The sequence below is a fragment of the Nelumbo nucifera genome, chromosome 4, assembly GCF_055504915.1.
Source record: "Nelumbo nucifera cultivar China Antique chromosome 4, China Antique-T2T, whole genome shotgun sequence".
Lineage (NCBI taxonomy): Eukaryota > Viridiplantae > Streptophyta > Magnoliopsida > Proteales > Nelumbonaceae > Nelumbo > Nelumbo nucifera.
The window spans coordinates 45,981,844-46,003,824 of record NC_142652.1 but is presented as its reverse complement, the minus strand read 5'-3'; the positions used below and the strand labels follow the sequence as shown (position 1 = coordinate 46,003,824).

Below are 21,981 nucleotides of genomic sequence, written 5' to 3'. Positions count from 1 at the left end.
AACATTACCCAGCCAATGGTTCTCACAAGTTAACAAATTGGAAGATTGGCCCATGCTACATCTTGGAGAAGTACTTGAGACGTGTATTGCTCCTTCTTTGTAGGATTTTATCCTTTAGACTTTGTACTTTACCAGACGATGGCGTATATTGCTCCTTCTCAATCTACTTTTGTGTCAAGTACTTGAGACGTCAAAAGCCTATGACCATGGATTGGAACCATCTTCTAGTAGTACTTGGGGCTTTAAGATTTTCCCAGGATTTTTTTATCTTATTTAAGGAATGCACCTCCATTATTGCCTTCTCTATTCTCATTAATGGATCTCCAGAAGGTCTCTTTCAAGTTTCAACTGTCTCAGGGGTTCTGCCAAGAAGACCCCATCTCACCTTATCTATTTATCCTCTCCGTAAAGGGTTTCTCTAGGATGTTATTAAAAGTGAAATTAAAGGGCCTAATTAAAGGTATCCAAATTTCAGGGAAGACTCCTCAATCTCCCATCTTCTCTTTGCATGATATCATGGTTTTCTTGACTACTCATCATGGTTTTCTTGAGAAAAACTCTTTCTCAAGCAAGAAAATAAGTCCTTATACAATGTATACTGCAGTCCACCCCTATCCACTATATGAATTTGATGCTATTCCCCGTTAAGATGGTCTGCTTGGGAGCACTCCTCTCCTAACAACTAGAAGTATAGATGGTGTGCTTCGGAGCATCTGTGTCAACCTATGTTGAATAGGGGGGTCTAGGTTTCTGAGTGACTAACGTGGTAGATAGGGCACTCCTTAAAGAAACTAGCCCGGCGATTTTTGAATGAGGAGAATAAACTTTGGGCCCAAATTTGTCGTTTTCAAGGAAGTTGGTTATTTGGTACTCTTGATTCTCAGGAAATTACTACAGCTGTACCTTGGATTAGACAAACACATTCTTTTACAAAGCTTCCTAATCCCGTGCAATGTTCTTTATCCACTCGGAAAATTTTAGACTTCAAGAACATCAATGGAATTCCTTGTTAATTGATCAGATTTTTCAACCCCCAGAATTAGGAAACATGATAATTCAAACTCCAATATTTCCGAATAATGCTTCTTTAAGGTGGATATGGCTTCATCACAAATCTGGAAATTTTTCCTTCAAACAAGCCTACATAAAAAATTCAAAGCCCTTTATTCTCTGCTCCTAATACCACTCAAAAACAGTGCTTCAAATTGGTTTGGGAATTAAAGATACCTTGTTTTAAACTTCTAAACCTCTGTTGTGGAGATTCTTTAATGGCTTTGTTCCTACTAAAAACAAGAGTAATTGGACTTTCTTTGTGCTGTTTGTCAACAACAAGTTGAATCAGTTGAGCATATGTTCTGCTTTTGTCCTTTTTCTAAGGCTGTTTTGCCTGCTTTAATGTGGAATATATCTTTCGAGCAGCTTCCAAGGTCCTAGGTATCAATGCTTTTTTCATCTAATTTCTTCTTTAACATCCTGCAATGGAATTCATGTATTTTGGGTTGGATTGTTTTAGCTTTATTTTCATCGGTATGCTAGAAATGAGAAAGTCCTTAATAATAATCATACAATGTCTGCGTAGCAGGTCACTTCATGTACTAATTCTCTCTTTTCCTCACTCTCTTCTTCAACTGATTCTCTTATTGTTGGACGTAGCTCAAACTCTTTTGGAACATCCATCTGTCAACCTTTCCCTAAATATCTCACATATATTATTTACTGATGGGAGAACCTTAGATAATCCAACTAGTACTTATGGTGGCATTTGGTTTTCTAATTCCCTATCCTTTGTAGGTGTCTACTCAGTAAGGTTTCGGAGTCTTTAATAATCATACATTGAGTCTAATCTTGTCCATTAGATTTAATTAAGATTGGGATTGATTTCAAATATTGAACAATATTAATAGAATAAACTAAAAATGACTGATAGTCATGAATAAAATGAATTGAAACTAACTTCAGAAATTTTGCAGCTCTTGGAGATGGTTTATCTAAATTATTCTTCATTTCACCAAACAGAAACATGCAATGAGTGACAACTATATCCTAAAGATGCAACAAAGTGAAATCACAATTAATTAGAATCTGACTTCTGCTTCTTTGATCTATGATCATCTGCACCATTCTTCATCTTGGCCTCACGGCGTTCCCTTTTTAGCCCCTTAACCTTATTTGATAGTGACATACCACCAACCTAGATGTCAAGCAAAATAAATAAATAAAATGAAAATGAGAATCAAATTTATGACAAGCTTCCATCCATGACTAATTGAATGAAACATGCGAAAAGGAAAAAAAAATGACGATACAGAAGACAAAAACCACCTTTTGATCTGGAATGTATATCTTCCCAATTTTTCCTTGTATTGCATCACGGCTAACATTTTTCTCCTGAAAAAGGTAAAACAAGTCGCATCACTTAAGCATCTCTGCTCCACTGTACAACAGAAAAGGTTGCACATGCATGCGCACAAACCAACACAAAGCGTAGAGGATTTCAGAAAGAAGACTTGGTGATTAACCTTTTTCTTAGGCTTTTCAGCAGCAGTTTTCATGGCTTCTTTCCTTAGGCTGTCGTTGGGAAGACGATGCCGCCGAATTACTAAATCCATGGATGGGCCCACTTCCACCAGCTCCATCCTTGGAACAATTGTGCCTGACCTTTTTAACCTTAGTGCACAGTGTGTGAAGAACACTCTATTTGAGGATACAGCGGTACAAACATATACCCGGTCTACCCCAGCAAGGTTTAAATTCTCTACAACCTGCATGAATCAGAAACATACTTATTCAGTTTTGTACTTTCTTGATCGTTAGGAAGAAAGAAATTTTGAAATATATTATGTACCTCTCCCCTGAATAAGTCGAGCAAAACTTCCTTCAAATGTTTCAGCTCTTCTATGCTTTCAAAACCTTCTCCAATAAAAGCAAAGAAAGGTTTTGACCCCACATGGGGAGCTATTTTCTTGTCATATGAAAAGGAGTCCATGGTTTTGAAATTCTCCACTCCAACCTCAACAAGATCATAAATGTGATGATCATAAGTCCGCCCTATAACTAGATTATTGGGGCGTTTCTTTGAGTGGGAACCAAACTGAATGGAAAGAAAAAAAAAAAAAAAGTCATAATAGTATCCATGAACAGAAGTTGTATTAATAAATCAGTAGAAGAATGAAAACCATATTTAACATTTCTCTTGCTCCACTGGGCACTGTAAAAACTCAACAAGTGAAATCTAACCATTTGGTACTCACAAATAAACCTTGAGCATGATCTCCAAGTACAAGGATGGCACCCTATCAATTTCAATTTTATCTAGCAACCCATTTAAGTGGTCTGATGCTAATTCTAGTGTTACACCTCTATCATGATGATGAGGTAGTTTGGGCACTAAAGGGCCATTGATTGGTGCAATGGTAGTCTCTGGCTAACAAGTTTGAAAATGTAAGTCCAAGTAAATGACCTCTTTGTGCAAAAGATGCTGAAGTTAGGTCCAGTCCGAAATCGGATTCAGTCAGTGTAGAACCCGTTCCAACAGCCATTATAGCCTTGCATTGGGAATATCTCCCCATGAAATAAATCACTGAAGTACGGAGATGGAGATGTTCCCGGTGCAAGGCTGTTCAAACAGTGTTCGAACGGGCCTTGCACTGACTGAAGCCGATCTCGTCCAGTCCACCCCTTCCAGGAACCTAGATAGCTGGGACTAACGTTGAATAATGACCCCTTTTTATTTGTAGCTTGGGCAATAAAGTATAAAGTCGGGCATAATTGATAATTCACCTTTTCCTATACCTTATGGAGGGCTACAAGTCCAGAATATTCAAACATGAAAAATGCTTTCTTTCATTGAGGAAAAATCCTGGAGAGTAGAAAGGAGACGAAGACTTGGTGTAGATAAGGTAAGCCAGCTTTTCTCATGATCCAAGTTGTACCTAATGAGGTAAGCCAGCTTTTCTCATGGGTTTGGGTGTAAATAGAAGGGCCTATAAGTAATATTTTGAGACATATACATCTTCTTGATTAATAATAAAAGCAACTATGAGATAGAAGATGTGGTAGGTAGTGACGCCGAATCTGGATAAAGAAGTTACAGATTGATTCAGGCTGCTGAGTCATAGTTTGGCTGGTTGTTTCGTAAATTCCGACCCAGATGTGGAGAAGATCGAAGAGTGGGCTGCTGCTGAATGGCGACCTGAGAAACCTTTTAACATGAGGAAGCTAAATGCTGGTTTCTTCTTGTTCATCTTCAAGAGCGAGGAGGCAAGCAACATCCTGACGAGTGAACAGAAAGTTTCGCGAACCTGATCTCAGAATCGGGAGATGGAATCCTTTAGTCGGAGCAATCAGGGATATGGGTCCTCTGAATATGGTCTGGATTACTGTTTTCGGGATACCCTTGCACGCATGCAGCTTCCAGACTTTTAAGATAGTGGGAGACGCATGTGGAAGATTCAAATTCGCTTACCCTAGAACAATATCATGGAGAAACCTTTCAGCTGCCCGCATCTTAATTGAAGTTGAAGAGATCCACCTTGTTCCTATTTTCCTATCCCTCCGTTTCGTCGGTGAATCTTTTGACTTGAGACTGGTCATAGAAGGATCTTACACAACAAGATGGATCGAAAATATTGAATTGTGGAGAGAAGATACCCAAAAGACCAGGTTGGGTTCTGGCGATGGAGGGAAGACGAATAATCAGACCGAAGGGGAAGGGCACGAGGTTGAAGACGAGGGTATTTTAGGAAGCAAAAATATTTATCGTTCGGTTGTGGACCAAGCTTCGAAGACAATGTTCATCAACAATGCTGGAGAGTTCTCTACGAAACACCGTTTCAAATTATGGGTTTCGAACAAGATAAATTTCAAGCGATCTTAGATGTTTTAGGCACACATTTCAATTCGAAAACTCTGGGAAGAGGCTTTGGAGTCTGAGAGCCGAGACTGCTCGTGAAGTGTTTCAAAAGAGTGACCGATGTGGAAGATTCGCTGAACCTCTTAATCTAAGAGAACATTGCGATGAAAGGAAAAAGGAGAAGACAAGTCCTAATCAGCAAGTGGTTGTTTGTTCAGAAGGTTCAGAAGGCCAGAAGGAAGGAAGGAAGGAAGGAAGGAAGGAAGGGAGGTGGTTTCTGAGGAAGTAGCAAAGGAGTTAGTAGATGGGAAGGGAAGGACAAGGAAAGAATGTTAGGTAGGGCTGACTATGGAGGGGACGATGCTAAGAGTACAACTACCAAACACGGCAACGAGGTTGCAAGAGAGGCTTTGGACAAGAATGACAAAACATACTCATCTTTGGACTACGAGGATTATCAAAAGTTTGAAATTTCAGCTGGTAGGATTGGAGTACATCTAGGGCAGAGAAGAGTTGTGAACAAGGAAGGTGTCATAGGACCTATAGAAGGAGTGAAAGAAGCTAGAGAGACAAGCAAGTGTAGCCTTGTCCATGTGTCTAAGGTTTTCTCAAGGCTAAAGACGGTTTTATTGGGGCAAGTCCTAACAAATATAAGAGTGTACAGAAGGAAGACATTAAAAGGCTTAAATGCAAAGAAAAAGGGTGATGAAAGGAGAGGGGAGGAGCATCAAGTTGTCGTAGGGGAGATAAAGTCTACCCTGACAAAAGAAGGGCCAGAGACTAGACCAAGGTCAGGGGATGAGAAGAGGGAGGTCAAGCTGGTGCTGGTAAGAGTAGCCTTACTTTGTCTCAACAAGCTGACAAGGAAGGAGAGAAAGTGGAGATTAAGACCTTGGTGGACAAGGAGGTTAAAATTGGTAAGAGTTTAGGGATATTCTTTTGGGGAGGCAAAGAGTTCGCTATAACTGCTTTTGAAAAAATTGAAATGAGTAAAAGGGAAGAGAAATTGAAGAAGATGTTGCAACGGAAAATAGAAAAAGTTTGGGATGAGAAAGATGACGGGCAGGACGAGTCATTTGATCCTGAAGACTTTCCGATGTATGAAAAGGGGGTGAGGGATTTCTCAGTCTTTCTTTAGGTTAGTCTTGTGTCATTGTGAGCCTTGCTATTGTTGGTAGTGGGTTTATGGTGTTATCTTAACACCCCTGTCAGTGTTGTAATCCTTTTTATTTTATCAATAAATTTTTTCTTTTATTCTTCAAAAAAAAAATCACTGATTAATATAAAAGAGTGGAATGGATACAAACATGGACACATGGGAAATGGGGATATATATGTTATGTGCCTTGGGAGAACTCACCCCTAAAAGCTAGCTGTTAGAGCGAAGGAACCCAGACACATATACACCCCACAATGGCATCCCATACTACCGATGTGGGACTAATGAAACATAACATTCCACCACGCTCCACAATCTCGGCACTCAAGCAAGATGGCTTTGCACTAGTCCCCCTAGTCCCGGTCGAACACTGCAATACCGACGTCACCACCTGCGCCGTACGATTGCAACTGGGAGGCATAGTGTAGGCTCTGATACCATCTGTTATGTGCCTTAGGAGAACTCACCCCTAAAAGCTAGCTGTTAGAGGGAGGGAACCCAGACACATATACACCCCACAACGGCATCCCATACTACTGATATGGGACTAATGAATCGTAACAATATAACTCTCCATTTCCTAAAGTTCTGGACATGAATACAGGCACAAGTATATTCAATTTAATACGTTTATATCATGTGTTTATATTTAGTTTTTGAAGTTAAATGTCATTTCCCAAGACCGTCTTGCCAAATTTAATTAAATTTTTAACATGTTCAATATTTTTGAAGTAAAATTTAGTTAAAATATACCACCTTACATATTTTAAAAGTGTTGATGCTAGAGAGTACATACAGGTATCTGGATAGCATAGTTGATAAATGTGCCAAGCACCTCACATTGGTAGACTAGACTAACTTGTCTACCCCCTATTTATCTTTTTTAATTCCAAATTGCAGTCAGTCCCCATGGGGGACAGAACCCAAATACAACTGTTTTTTTTTTCCTGAGAGAACATAAAATATAACACATTGATTGGGAAAGGAGAAGAGGGTGGAAAATCCAAATACAACCAATTTCTCTGAAACCCTAGTATCAGATGGGAAGGAGAAAATCCTACATGATGGGAATAAGAGTTCTCCTTTGATGACATTTGGAGAAATTGGAGAAAGGTGGCAAGAAGATCTTCTAAAAAAGAAAGAGTGGAGGTAGTTTGGAAGCCTCCTGATGCAGGCTTTGTGAAATTGAACTTTGATGGAAGTAGCCAAGGCAATTCTCACACTACTAGAATTGGAGGGGTGTGAGAGATTGATCTGGATATATTATAGCTCTATTCTCAGATCCAGTGGGTGAGGGTAACTCCATCAAGGATGAGTTGCTTGTTGCATTACAAGTAAAGATTGCACATTATTTGAACTTGGTAAATGTGAAAATTGAAGGGGACTAAAATCGGTGGTAGGACGATTAAAGGAGACAGAATCAGTACTTGCTGTTTTGGGGAGGAGATGAAATTCAAATGGTTTACTAGAGGCATGAACCTAAGGATAGTTTGGGTGAGAAGGTTGGCTAATGGGACAACAGATGCTTTAGCTAAGCAATGGGTGAACAGAAATCATTTGTTTTGGGCTCAGTTGTAACTTGATTTTTCTTTTTGTTAAAGTGGGAGGTTACATCTTGTGCCTCCCCTTGGAAAGCATGTACTGTTCTATTTAATGCTCTAATCAAATTTCACTTATCAAAAAGAAAGAGGAGGGGGGAGATTTAATGATCTAAATTATGAGAGATTCAGATCTGAATAGGAAAGTGAAAGAAAAGAATAATGCACTTTTTAAAGCAAAAGAGATATAAAGTAGAGAAATACATGATTACCCACATGTAACTTCAAAATAAATGTTTGTTCCATCAAATCAACTTTCAAAGTTCCAATTACGATGCCTCTTTTTATACACCAAACATGAGATCTGAATCGCTTAAGTTCATTTCTATAGCACCACATCTCCTGACCCTCCTAGTTCACCCAGCTTATCACAGTTTTCAATTCCCCTTCAATTACAAGTCTCTCCACCCCTATCTCCTTTTCCTTTTAATTTCTTGGAAAATTTTAGAAAATTATTGCCTAACTCTATTCCTAAGAAACCAACAAACTATAATATCAAATTTAAAATAGCCCAAAATTACTAACAGTCCATTGGTTCAAGAATATGGAGAAAATTTCTTCTTCCAAGGACTATATTTATTTACATTTTGATGAATAATAGAAAACTTTATTAAAGAAATTCAAAGAAGTAAAACAAGATAAAATTCAATACAACACATCCCAAACCCCTTTACAATGTCTTAGTATTTCCCCACCCAATATTTACAACATGACCCAAAACAAGTGCTCTCTATTTACTCCTTGCTTTGCAAGATAGTCCGCAAAACTATTTGCTGATCTTCAGACCCATCAACCATCGAACCTTCAATTGCATATCCTGCATGAAATGCTTGGACTTCTTGATCCCATTCCTGCATTCCACAAAATCTTTTCCATTTTCAACAACCAGCTAATTACAATTTTTGAATTCCCTTCAATTACAAGTTTCCCCACCCCACCTCCCTAGCCTTCTACACACCCCACAAACTACGGCCAATAATTCTGCCTTTGTAGAATCCCCTTCCCAAATTTGTCTCAAGAATAGCACATAATCTATCCTTTTTCATTCCTTATCACCCCCCCCCCAATTCCAGATGGACCTAGATTTCCAAAGCTGCTACTATCAAAGTTCAATTTAAAGAATCCAGCTTCCAGAGGCAGCCACTTCTTTTCCACTCCTTGTTTCCTTGCCAATGGTCCCATCATTGCTCCCCAATTGTTAAACATATCATCAACTGAGAAATCTTAAACAACTCCAAAGTTTTTACCCAATGTGCCACCCTCACCATTATTATTTCTATGATAGCTTCCTTACTCCATTTATCCTCAAAAATAATGAGTTTCTCCCGTAACATTCCAAATCAAAGCTCCCCCAGTGCATCTCCACATGATTCTCCCTCTTTTCGGTCACCTGAAACTGAAAGTATTCAGATCAAACTTGTCTAGACTAACAGAATAAGCCCACCTACAACCAAAAAGAGAAGAACTATTCCCAAATACAAGAGGCAAATGGACAGGAGATTAGTAAGTGAAATGCAGTCTCACCATTCAACCCACACAAGTTGCACCAGTTAGACAATAAACACAAATTGGGTTTCCTTCTTTGCAACAAAACATTATTAACATTCCCATGAAATATTTCTCAACATAAGGCACTAAACTTTGGGGGCATGGGAATACACCTAACTTCCTTAGTTCCAACCAAAGCAAGAGGAGACAAGGTTAAGGATTTGATGAAAGAAACACAAGGAAAAATCCTAAAAGAACTTGGAGACCAAATACGGATGTCATCATTATTAGGTACAAAAAGCACCCCATCAAGAATTCCTTCTTCCAAATTCCAAATAGGATCAGGGAGAGCAGCATTAGGATTAGAGGCAGAAAAAAAATAATAAAAAAAAATCAGAGATTGGTCTCCTCTTCAGACTTGAAAATGCAAAAATAGAGGGAACCTATCTTTCAGAAAGATACTTGATATGAGGGTGAAGTAAGTTGGGACCTTACTGCCAAAGAAAAGGGTGAAGTAAGAGATGGGTGAAAATGAGAGAGAGCTTTTTCCTTGTAAAGGAAAAGAGAATAGAGAGACAGGAACCTGTCCTTAAGGGCAACAGTACCCACCCAAGTGTCTTCCCAAAATAAAACAAAGTCACCAGAATTGACATCATACCTGACCAAATTGAGAAACTGAGGGAGGATACTCTGAATTGCTTTCCAAGGAGATGCCAACGTAGCTTGATGTGATACACCCGCATCCCATCCATTTTCCCGTCTGCCATGTATACTAGCTCTCACTTCATGCCACAACCTCTCCCTTTCTCTAGGCCACCTCCACAACCATTTTTCTAAGAGAGCTTTATTCTTTAGAGCTAACCTTCCTAAACCCAATCCACCCTCCTCTTTACTCCTACAAACTATTTCCCAATTGATTAGGTGATTTTTCTTTTCCTTCCCAGGCTCCCACAAAAGAGATCTCATTATCCTCTCCAACTTCTTAGCCTCCCTATTAGGAATCCTAAAGATAAAGAAAAAATAGACCGGTAGGTTTGCTAGAGTAGCTCTCAATAAAGTCACTCTACCCCCTATAGAGATGTAGTTCTTTTTCCAAGAAGCTAATCTTTTCTCAATCTTTTCCAAAATTGGGGTCCAAAATCTACTCTCATTTGGGTTAGCCCCTAGAGGGAGACCTAGATACTGCAAGGGCCATGAAAAAATGGGACACCCTAAGCAATCTGCCACAGATTGAAGAGTCTTGTCATTCAAATTAACACCTACCACACAACTCTTATCCAGGTTTATCTTCAAATTGGAGACACTCTCAAAGTGTTGTAGGAATGCTCTGAGATTCCTCACTTCACACTTGTCGCCCCCTTCACAAAATATTAAGATATCATCGGCAAATTGCAGGTGGGTTACCCGGACATTGTTCCAATTCTATCAAACTAAGAAGTTTGAGGAGCAGAGCTAACTATGCTAACTGTAACTAAACCGAGCCAAAAAGGAGAAGAGTCATTTATGATTAAACTAAGCCAGAAAGGAGCAGAGTTAACCTTTTTCAGTTTTAGCCCTCCATTACATCTTTGATTTCTTTACCATTGTCATCATTATGTGTAAGAGTCTTGCAATTGCTTCTTTGGGGTAAACAATAAGAATACTTATTGGATCTTTAAGCACAACAACACTTCATAAACACACACAACAACTACCTAGAGTTTCTAAAAGGGTGAGATTTAAGGAGTCTTAGGCTCTTAGTGGCTTGTTTAACAAGCATCAAATAAGTTGAGGGTGGCCTGCAAGAGTAATAAAAACAACTAAAATAACATCAAAATGTAATAAAATAACCCATAATTGTGTCTTTTTGAGAAATTCCAATGACAAGAGGATTTGAAACAAGATGGGAGGGCAAATAGAAAAGGCATCATCTAAAAATTATACTGGCATAACACTAGTACTCGATTTGAGAGGCTACACTTAAAAGGATGATCCCTAACACATGAATTCAGCCTAGTAAGTCTGCTTCTTGCTAATTCATCAGCTGTTAGAGTTAGCAAACATAGATGTCAACTGGAATAAGATGTTAATTCTAGAAGACAAAACATGCACCTCTCAGATGGCATGAAAGGAAGTAAGAATCACCATGGACTGCCTATAATACATCTTTTCAAACCAATACAGCTTATAAATCATCCTAAACATGGCTCAGTAAAGCCCATGAAGACTAATCTGAAATCTTGAAATAGGAATATAATCTCCACCTCCAAAAACACACCCCAGCGGAACCTGAAAAACTCATTAGCATCTTCTGTTGCTGTTTCTAATAAATCCACCTTATTTGATTGATAAGAGATGGAAAGTCCCTACGAAAACTATACAAATGAATTTCTAGCAGCAAGTAATCAAATTAATAGAGATTCTCATAACTAAAATCCACCATGAAAAGCCAATGTGACAATCCTACAACATAACATGTGCAAACAGCATCCTTGAGTAAGTTTACAGTCATTCATCTAATCCACAACAGTGCTATTAAGATGAACACAGAAAAAAAACATATTGTATGGGGACCTACCAAGTTATCAGCAAAGAATTAAATAAAAACAAAGCCCACTCAAAAATTCAAGCAAAGGACTATACACCAATTGAACAAAAATAGAGCACAACAGAAACACTAAAGCAAATGAGAAACAATCAGGTCTTTGGAAAACAAAAACAATTTTACTAAGTTCCATAAGTAACTATTGAACAAGAGAAAACCTAATAATACAAATATATCAAAACCAAGTTTTAAATGTCAGTGTTGGTCAAAATATCAGTTATCCAAATATAGGAAATATGTCAGAAATGTCATATGGAAAAATTGCAAAAGTTATAGACATGATGGATACATTGTGAAATTTGCAGAAATATAAAACGATATTTTATGAAATAATAAAGAAGCATACCTTTAAAATTATATTCAGCATAGTTGTCTTGTAAACTTTAAGAAGGGGAGTAAGTCATGCAGGTTGTGCCGGGTTTAAGGTGAACCTAGGCCCAAACCTAAGAATTGAACTAAATCTTGAGCCCCAGACCAAGGCCAAGGTCAAACCCAACCTATCCAACCCAGGCCCTGCCCAAACTGAACATTGGCATACTTGGGTTGGGCCCAGCCCCAGGCCAGGCTCAGGTTAGTCAATGACATGTGTATAATCAATACATTCCCCAAGGGCTAGGACTGGGCCCAGCCCAAAAAATAGGAAAGCTCTGAGTTTTGGCCCCAAGCCCAGCCCAAATTGTGGGCAGGGTTGGTCCAAGGTTAGCTTAGGCCTGTCCAAGTTGCACCCCTAACTTTAAGAGTCAAAACTACATGATAGAGTGAGCAAGAAAGTTTCAAACTCATGGAAAGAATTATTGCAGGCAGAATTTGATTAATAAGCATCTTTACAGACAGTAGCATTCATTTTTGTTGAGACACTTACTTTTATTTTTTAGTAGTAGGAACAAGTAAGAGATATATAATTACAATTCAACTCAGTATCCAAAGCTGGTCTACCTACAGTTTTGAGATACTATTCCTTGTCCTGCACCACAATACCATGTTTTTCATTTATCTCACTCAAACATACTACCCAACAAACTTCATTCAAATTATACAAGGGAAATTCATGACAACTTCCAGTTATTAACTTATTCCATCATCATCCAAACACCAGCAACAAAATAAAAAGCTGGGTTAAATTAAAAAACAAAAAATAAATGGCCCTAGGTTTGCTCTGCTCACCACAAAGAGACTGCAATCAGTTTTAAGTGAAAAGAACTCCAAAGAAGTTTCTCCGCCACTCTCAAAGGGCCTGATATTCTCATTCTTACGGGTGAACCTAACCGCACTGCCCCTCTTCAGATGATAAATTTCAGTCAAAACAGAATTTAATATATTGCTGGTCTTGGTTCCTTGTAGTATCAGTGTTTTCTTCCCATTCTCAACCTGCACGACAGAATTCATAAAGAAAATCAGTTCGAGTGCCCATATGATAGATAATGGATAGTTCCTGATTGAGAAAAACTGAAAAATAAAGTAACCCATAAGAGCTTACAAGCTTGGGAGCACGCTTTTCAAGCACTCGTTTGGATTTTGCTGTTTTTGGAGTTGAAATCTTCAACATTATTAACTGGCACAAGAAAAATCACATCATATCATAACATGTCATCATATATCTTATACATATATACTTAATGCATGAGGTGCATGAGGCATACACGTCTAGCATGCCTCATATAAAGGCGTATCATACGCCTCTTGCACATGAGGCTTACGCCTCAGAGGTATCAACACCTAAGGGCATTTTGGGGGGCACCTCTCCTGGGGACGCACCTCCAGGTATACGCCTCCTATGCCTTTTAAAACACTGGTCATGATTGTTATGATCAAGAACACAACAAATATCATTCTCAAACCTTGAAGATCACTCCTTTTTCCTAAAGCATGAGATCGCAAAGATAAAAGGAAAGTATAGATAGATAAGCCAAGGAGCATTGTGGTAGACATCTTTTAATTGCCATCAAGTGCAGTAATTTCTAATAGAATTTAGAAAACGCATTCTTTAATCACAACAGTTGATAACAACATCTGGATTCGCATTTCCTGAATGTCAGTGTCAAACGGGTAATGCAGAGATGAATTAAATATCTTACAGGGATAATTTCTTTATTTTAATTGCAATCTTACAGGCAGATATCCTGTAGTTAGTGGACAACTCTGCAGAGATTGCCTCCCATCCTCAAAAGATATGCTACAAAAATTAATACACAAAATCCATACAAAAACTTAATACACAAAACAACTAACAACTGCTTAGAGATTGCCCACCCAACAACACTTGCATTGACCCATCGCAGCAGACAGGCAGTGACTGCTTAAGTTTCAGTGGTTTTGTTACATTTTCCTTTTAATAGTCCAACATAGATGATAATTGATCCTACTATACATGCACCAAATAGAATACCACCAATTTTAGAGTTGACAAACTTGCAAATAGAAACACAGCTGTAGTGATAGCACCACAGTAAATAGTAAGTAGAAGCCAAAAGTGGACAGGAAGAATGACATAATGAGGAAATTTATAGAATCAGAACATGAGAAGCTAAAGAGACAGAGCAAAGAATGTGCAATTCACCACTAAAAAAAACAAAACGAATAAAGAAGCAGAGACAGAACAAATAAAACAGGAGCTCTCGGAGGTCAATGTAACGGAAGAAACAGTAATTTATTAACAAGACAGAATCCAAGAAAGAGAGGAAGGACATAAGGAACTAGAGGTTACCATCAGCATGTGAAAGGAAGTTGATATGGATGAAAGGAAGGGGTGTAACAGAGAAGAGTATCTGCAAAGATTCTTTTTTTTTTAACCGGGGAGAGGCAAAAGGAACTGGGGAGACCAGAGAAGGGATCATTAGCTCCAACTCCAATATTGACACACCAGGGTCAATATCTTCCACTTAAAAGGATTATTGGCAGAAAGCAAGGCCAAGGATCCACCACTGCTGTCATTTTTGTTTCTCTTGTCCCTCTAACGAAGCTTTCCTTGAAAGTTGAAACCTTAACTTGTTACATAATTGAATAAGCACAAGATTTCAGTTTGTTGAAGCAGAACAAGAGGAAAACCTCTTAGGGCTCTGTTTGGTAAGAGTGCAAATGCCAGTTCAGTGCATATATGCACTTTGGTTCAGTTTTGTTGGTGTTTGGTAAGAGTACATTTATGTACTGAAAGTGGCATGTTTGCATCGAAAATGAGAGTAAAGTTTGCAACCAAAAAATGGATGCAAACTTTGCACTCAAAGTTGGTCAATGTAAAAAAAGGTAGATTCCAATCTAGGAGTTTGTGTTTGCACCCATTACAACTAAAAATCATTTGGCAAAAAAGTAAATTTATCAATGCAAAACTAAACCAACTTTGCATTTGCATGGACCAGAATGTACTCTACATATTTATATTTGCACTCTATTTGAACTCTTCCCAAACAGAGCCTAGGTGATTAACAAGGAGGAAATAATTTTCGCATAGAACTTCAAATCCTATATATACAGCAACTTCACCAGACCGAGCAGTACCCCATGCTACACAGGCTCTGAGACCTCTCTCTTGTTTGTAAAAAAGAAAGGAAGAGAAGGAACACATACCAATCAACACTGATTACTGGAGAAAAGAGCCAACCCCCCCATGACACTCGAAGCTTCCCTGTCTCCTTTGCAAATAGGCGGAGGCTGAGAGAGTTGCAGAGTAGCATTCAAAGAGTCGAACCCTAAACCGTGACCATACTAGTATACCTTCAACCCAACCCAACCTAACCTTCTTTATGTGACCCAATGGATTACCAGATCTATATAAGACAGTCATTTTAATTTGATCTGTACACCTTCAACCCAACCCACCTTAACCGTTTTATTTTGATACAATGGATAATTGGACCAACCATTGTCAACACATATGAAAAACGAATGGATTTTAGATGGGTTGCAAGTGGATGGGTTGGATGGGTGACACAGGTCAAATGGGTTGAGTCAGAAATGGCAATTGACAAATGGGTAGGATGGGTTGGGCTGGGTGTGAGTAGAGTACCAACCAACCCATTACTGACCCAGATCCATTTGCCACCCACATTGGCTGCAAGTTAGTGGGTCACAACCCACTCTGACCTTGACCCACTCATATTGACCCGCTAACCCAAGCGTAACATGTTTTTAAATTCTCCTCTATCTCAAATGCTATAACCAAATGGATCAACCCATACACCCAAAATTCCAAATTATAAGAAAACAAGGTTACATCCCTTCTTTTTTTATCAATAATAGGAAATTTCATTAACAAAACAAATTTAACTTACAAGGGGGGGGAGCTAAACTATCTTAACTCCCCAAGGATGTCGACAGACACCCAAAAAAGAAGAAAAATAATTACATCTAAGCCCAGAAAACAGAATCCCAATTCACCCATTGCCTACCTAACACATCTGCAAAAGAATTTGCACTTCCCTTTACCCATGTGCATTTAACTTCAATGTCATTAATCAACTACTTAAACTTTCTCTTTTTATTGTTGTAGTTGTAGAGCCTAGAGTTGTCTTCCTTTAACCACTAAATCTCAGAATCTCCTTTAAAACCAGCTTATTAATATTCAAGTCTTTAGCTCTTTGTACCCCTTCCAAAGCTGCTAGTACCTCGGTCCTGGATTTTTTTTTATCAGCAACTCAAGAAAATTTTATTAAGATTAAGGAACAAAAAGGTACAACAAGAAGTTGTTAGGCCAAAGACCCTTTACGGCAAAGAACCCTCAACACATTTAACATTGAGCCCGAAACAAAGTTGTCTATGAGTTCCTTGCGCAGCCAAACCATCCGCCAACCCATTTGCAGACCTCCTAACCCATCTTATATGGGTTTGCATATCTCTTGGTATCATCTTGAATATTCTGAGATCATTTCCAAATTGCCATAGAACCCCCCTTCTTTTTTCAACTAGCCAACAACTATTTTGGAGCCCCTTCAAGAATCAGCCTAGTAATTCCCATATCCTTAGCTTTTTGCACCCAACAATAGCAGCCAAGAATTCAGCTCTCACTGAGTCACCTTGATCAATAGGACCTGAATACAAGCCACATATATTCCCATTCTCATCTCTGAACACTCCACCAATACCAAAAGGCCCTGGATTTTTCATACTACTACCATCAAAATTCAGCTTAATAAAGCCCTAAGGCAGAGGATTTCAAAAAGGACTTAAGGTCTTCTTAACTGGGATTGAACTAACAATTTCTTTCCTATTTCTTAGCAAATCATCCACTGAAAAAATCTGTAAACAAATCCAATTATTTCAGCCAATGTATCACCCTTATGTGAATCACTTCTAGCACAACTTCTAAACTTCTCTCCTTATTTGAAAAAATCCTTGAATTTCTTTCTTCCCATAAAGTCCAGCAAACAGCAGCTTGAACACGTCTCCACATAATCCTTCCCCCTTTTTGTTGGTCGTTTGAAGGAAGAGGAAGCAAACAAGCTTTGCACATTCAGTGGGGGAGTCCACCATCAGCTTTACAAGGAACACACTAGTGAGGAGATAAACATCCATTGGGTCTCTTTCCTTGAAGAAAATCTCCTGTGCTGACTCTTTCCAAGAAAGCTTCCCACCAAACTTCTTTAACAAGGAATGACAAGCATCACAAGCCAAGAGGGACAATCGGTTGAGTTAGGGCTTTAAAGAAGGAAGCACAAGTAAAAGAGCCTAAAGGAGAGGGGGTCCAAATTCTACTATCTTTGTGGGTTCCAAGAAAACCCCATCAAGGATGGTCAAAAGAGTCAAAGTACTGTCCAGTTCTGTGTCCATGATAGCTCTTCTCAAACCCAAATTCCATCCAAACCCAGAGTTCGAGTTAGAGGGTACAAGGAAAGTGGAAACTGGTTCATTTTTTAAGGTAGAGATAGAAAAAAGGATCAGAAATTGGTCTTTCAAAGGAGAATCACCAACCCAAATTATTATTCATATATCTTGTAGTGGATTTATATCAGAGATGCAAATTAAACTTTTCCATAGAAGCAAAATTATCAATCACATAGGACCTACAATATGTCAGGTTGCTAACTATAATTATGATGAAGCAGAACTGTTATCAAACAAGAGTTAAATTCTGAATACAACTTAAAAAAGCAAAAAACAAAAAAAAAAAATTAAAATCAGAGTAGTATGCCTACTGACTGAACACAGATAAACAAACTTTCAGATAATGTAAGAAAATCCACCTTGGAACTGATTTAATAAAAATTAAAGCTGGAAGATGAGAGTAGTCCCAACTCCCAACAAAATATCCAAAAGATGAGTGGAAAAGAATGCAAATATTGAGATGAATGAAAAAAATAGAAAACATATGATAATAAAGAAAACCAGACCAAAATCTTGTCTTTGATTTAAGGGATAAGTGGACTGCAATCCACCTCAGAAATCTGAAATTGTAGCCCCCTCCTAGTCTACTAGTAGCGACCTCCCCCCCTAAACCGCATTCTGCCCGTGAATTCGGCATCAACCCACGGGCAGGATTCAGTCCACCCCTAGAAATCTTAGCTCCACCCTAGGGGTGGACTGAACTATAAAAACCCCTTGATTTAATACAACTTGCTCTCAAAAGAGATATTAACAATGACATGAAGATTCTACCACACAACTCCTTTCTATCAACTCATGTTTTGCCAATGAAGCAGTTGTAGCATTACATTATCAAATAACCCATCTCAATGAGGTCGGATATAACAAGACTAAAAATCTTAACTCTGTAATGCAGAGAATCAATCTCAGTAGCTCCAGGTCCACTCGTTTAACCCATCTAATACAGCCTTGACTTCCTTCAGCCCACGAAGAACAACAAATACTCAGTTGGTAGACTCATTGAACTGTAACACCGCTCCCAGATACCCGGGTGAAGGTTTTCAAGTCATCTAGCAGTATAGACCCACTAAACCGAGATATTCACTATTCGGTTGATAGACTAATAAAGAGCACCCCACAACCGAATAAACTCCTCGAGCGAATGAAACAAAGAAGGAATGAAGTAGCAGCGCAGAAAGAAAATTCAACCAAAATTAACCCTTTAGAACCAGAAAGAAGAAAGGAAACCAAAAAAGAAGAAAATTGAAGGGAAATAATCAAATTATATGAAATAAAGATAGTATTAGAAACATCAAATCCCGCAGAACAGAAACAGAGTCTGCAAGTTTTGCAATGATACAAAGAAAATTGGAATAATGAAGTGCATGAATCATAAAGCTCACTCTGGTGTTAAGAGATACCTCGCAGCACCTTGCTTCAATAGCAGAGGGAAGAAGTTGCAGACCTAAGGAAGTAGAGGAAAAAAGCAGGGGCAACTAATGGAGACTTGGAGTGGAGAAAGGTCGTCAACGATGGTGAAGCTTACTTCAATGGCAACATGGAGCGGTACGTTGTAGCCTTTGAAGCTTCCTTCAATGGCGGATGATAAACATCCTTCATTGTTATAAAAGCGGAAGGCGAAAAAAAAGCGCAAGGGCAAATTTGCGTTGAGGCTTAACGCGCAAGGCGAGGCGCGCCTTTTTTAAGCAAGGCGTAAAATTAAAAAAAAAAGCTAAAAATCAAAAAAAAAGTCAGAAAATTTTAAAAAATCAAAAAAATATTAATGTTAATAAAAAATATAAATTTTAATTTTAAAATAAAAATTTAAAAAAACCTATTATCTAAAATTAAAATACATAAACATAATATGTAAAGCGTATTCAAATGAAAATTTAAAAATAAAAGCAAATGCGATTTAAAAATATAAAGCATTTTCAAGCATGTAAAACCCACAATCTCTTTTTTTTCCTTAATTGCATTACTTCAAGTAGCTAATGTGATGTAAAATATATTGCATTTTTTATTCTCTGAGTCGCCTTTGTACCATTGCCCCTTGAGGCAAGCCCAAATAAGTCTATGTTAAGGTCTGAAATTCTTATTTCTCACATAAAAAATAATACCGGACCTCTGAGAACCCTCTATTTGCTAATGTTGTTCATTCATTCATTGCAATAAAATATCTTCTTAAAAGGTGATGAAAGTTATAAAATCATTATTTTTTATTTGAGAAATAAAAATTCCAGACCCTAGTATAACTTGTTTAGGCTTGCTTAGAGGGGTGTGGTCGAGGTCCAAGGGCTCTACCCCCGTTCCAACCATTAGACTCAAAAAAAAAAAGCAAAAAGCGCAAAATTTTAAAAAGACGCACACCTGGGCTGAGGCACAAGGCACAACAGGCACACTAGGCGTGCACCTAGGACCTAGGCGAGGTGCATACCCCAAAATGCACCTAGGCACACCAAAGGAGTGCATTCTTAAATCACTAATTTGGCATCAATTCCAAGGATTCTCATTCTCAAAATCCTTTCAGAAAAGAATGGATTCTGAGAATTTTCATCTTAAGAATCACCAGTCTTGTTTGGCATAGCCATTTGATTCATGTTTCTCATAAACAAAATCATGTTTGATAGCAACCAATTTCTTTTAATCAACTTCCTGACCGTTTGATAGACAAAACCATGTCAATTCTAATAAATATAAGTTCAAATAGAGTTGCATTGCACTCTGTCCTTTAAGTTGGTGAAATGTTTGAGCATTTGATTAATTAGAAAATATCTTATGCATATGTAGGAAAGTTTCACTTAGAAATGTGGTAAATCTAGGAAATTGGGAAAATATTCAAGAAACATTGGATTTGCCAATGTAGCTTCATAGGAAGTTAATACAAGCACATTTACCTACTTATGAGCAAAAAGAAAAACAACAAATAAAGATCTATATACAAGAGTCTGAGAGAAGATTTAGGGACTTGCATAGACATCAAGGAAATTTTTTATTTATTACCGCTAAAAATAAGCTTTCTCATAAGAAAAAGAAATACAATATATGTATTGAAACTTGATTAAAGAAGTATGACATTTAGATGATGAACTAAGCATTTGTAGGACAATGATAATGTTGGTTACTTAAGACATGGTTCTGATTTAAGATTAAAATGGGGTTAAACATGAAAACAACAAGACCCTGGACTGGTAATTCCACCCTTAAGGATCTCTATCCATCTTTGTTTTCCCTCTCCCTTTTTAAAAGTGAATCCATTCTAAGATTTGTTTCTTTCTCCCAATCCTCTAGATTCAACTGGAATTTGGATTTCAAAAGAGATTTAAGAGATTCTGTAATTGATAAAGCTACTTTGTTGATCAAGACCCTAGAGAATGCTTTCTTGGACCCTTCTAAACCTGATGTTAGAATCTAGACTCCCAACCATCTAGGTCTTTTTTCTTGTGCCTCTTTTTTCTCTCAATTGTGTAGAGTCACTAACCCTCAACCCTTTTTTGGAAAGAAATTTGGACTAAATCCATTCCTCCTAAAGTTGGAGCCCTCTATTGGGAAGCCTCCCTTGGGAAATTAAACACATTGGATGCATTGCAAAGAAAAGACCTAACCTCTACATATCCCCAAGTTAGTGTTTCCTTTGCAAAAAAAATGGAGAGAGTTGCTACCATCTTTTAATTTCTTATCCATTTATTGTAAATCTTTGGGAAAAGAATTGACCTTTTGGGGGTAGGTGGGAGATGCCTCCACAAACTGGGGGGCTTTTCGGCCCTACGACTTTTAGGTGGCTAAGAGAAGAGGTAGAATCCTATGGAGATGTGTTAGGGCTGCCCTAGTATGGAAAGTTTGGGAGGAAAGAAATAACATACTTTTTAATGATAAAGAAAGGGATGTAGATACTGTTTGGGAATGTCTACTACTGAGGGCTATAAGCTGGGCCAAATCATTAGATTCATTCTCACTTTACTCCTTTGATGACATACAGAGAAACTAGGTATCTAATGCAAATTCTTCTTCATTAAGGATAAACCTGTTGTAGATTGGTAGCCACTAGAAGAAGGTTTCATAAAGTTCAATTTTGATGGCAGTAGCATTGGCAATCTTGGACCCTTTGGCATTGGGAGTGTCTTTATGAATGAAGAGGGACAGATTGTGGCCTTATTCTTGTGCCCAATTGATGTGCCAAATATAGTTAGTGCAGAGGTGCAAGCTGCTCTACATGGAGCACAGATTGCTAAAGAACTGAACTTTAGGAGGTTGGTCATTGAAGGTGACTCTAGAGTGGTAATTGGGTGGCTGAAAGAAACATAGACAGTAGCATGGTCTTTTAGGAGAGAAATGAAAACATTCAAATGGCTTACCTCTAATCTCACAGTTAGAGTTCAGTAGGAGAGGAGGTCAGCAAACGAGATGGCTAACCTACTAGCTAAGCAAGAGGTGAACAGGGATCAATTATTCTGGGTTCATTTGTAATTTTACTTTGTTTTTTGAGGCAGCAACTCACGCCTCCTTA

The 21,981-nt window shown here is 38.2% G+C and overlaps 1 protein-coding gene across 2 annotated transcripts; it reads right to left on the bottom strand.

Moving 5' to 3' along the window:
• Positions 1 to 1,874: 1,874 nt before the first annotated feature.
• Positions 1,875 to 19,071, bottom strand: LOC104607005 (ribosome production factor 2 homolog). Of its 2 annotated transcripts, none has more exons than XM_010272492.3 (7): positions 18,878 to 19,071; positions 13,159 to 13,233; positions 12,846 to 13,049; positions 2,846 to 3,091; positions 2,520 to 2,762; positions 2,323 to 2,388; positions 1,875 to 2,191 (listed from the first exon to the last, which is right to left on the bottom strand). In XM_010272492.3, the coding sequence occupies exons 2-7, from the start codon at positions 13,225 to 13,227 to the stop codon at positions 2,072 to 2,074; spliced, it is 948 nt and encodes a 315-aa protein (XP_010270794.1). In that variant the 5' UTR covers positions 13,228 to 13,233; positions 18,878 to 19,071; the 3' UTR covers positions 1,875 to 2,071. The 2 variants fall into 2 exon arrangements, with proteins under 2 accessions (XP_010270794.1, XP_010270793.1); XM_010272491.3 differs by having other exon boundaries at positions 18,896 to 19,071.
• Positions 19,072 to 21,981: the final 2,910 nt, after the last annotated feature.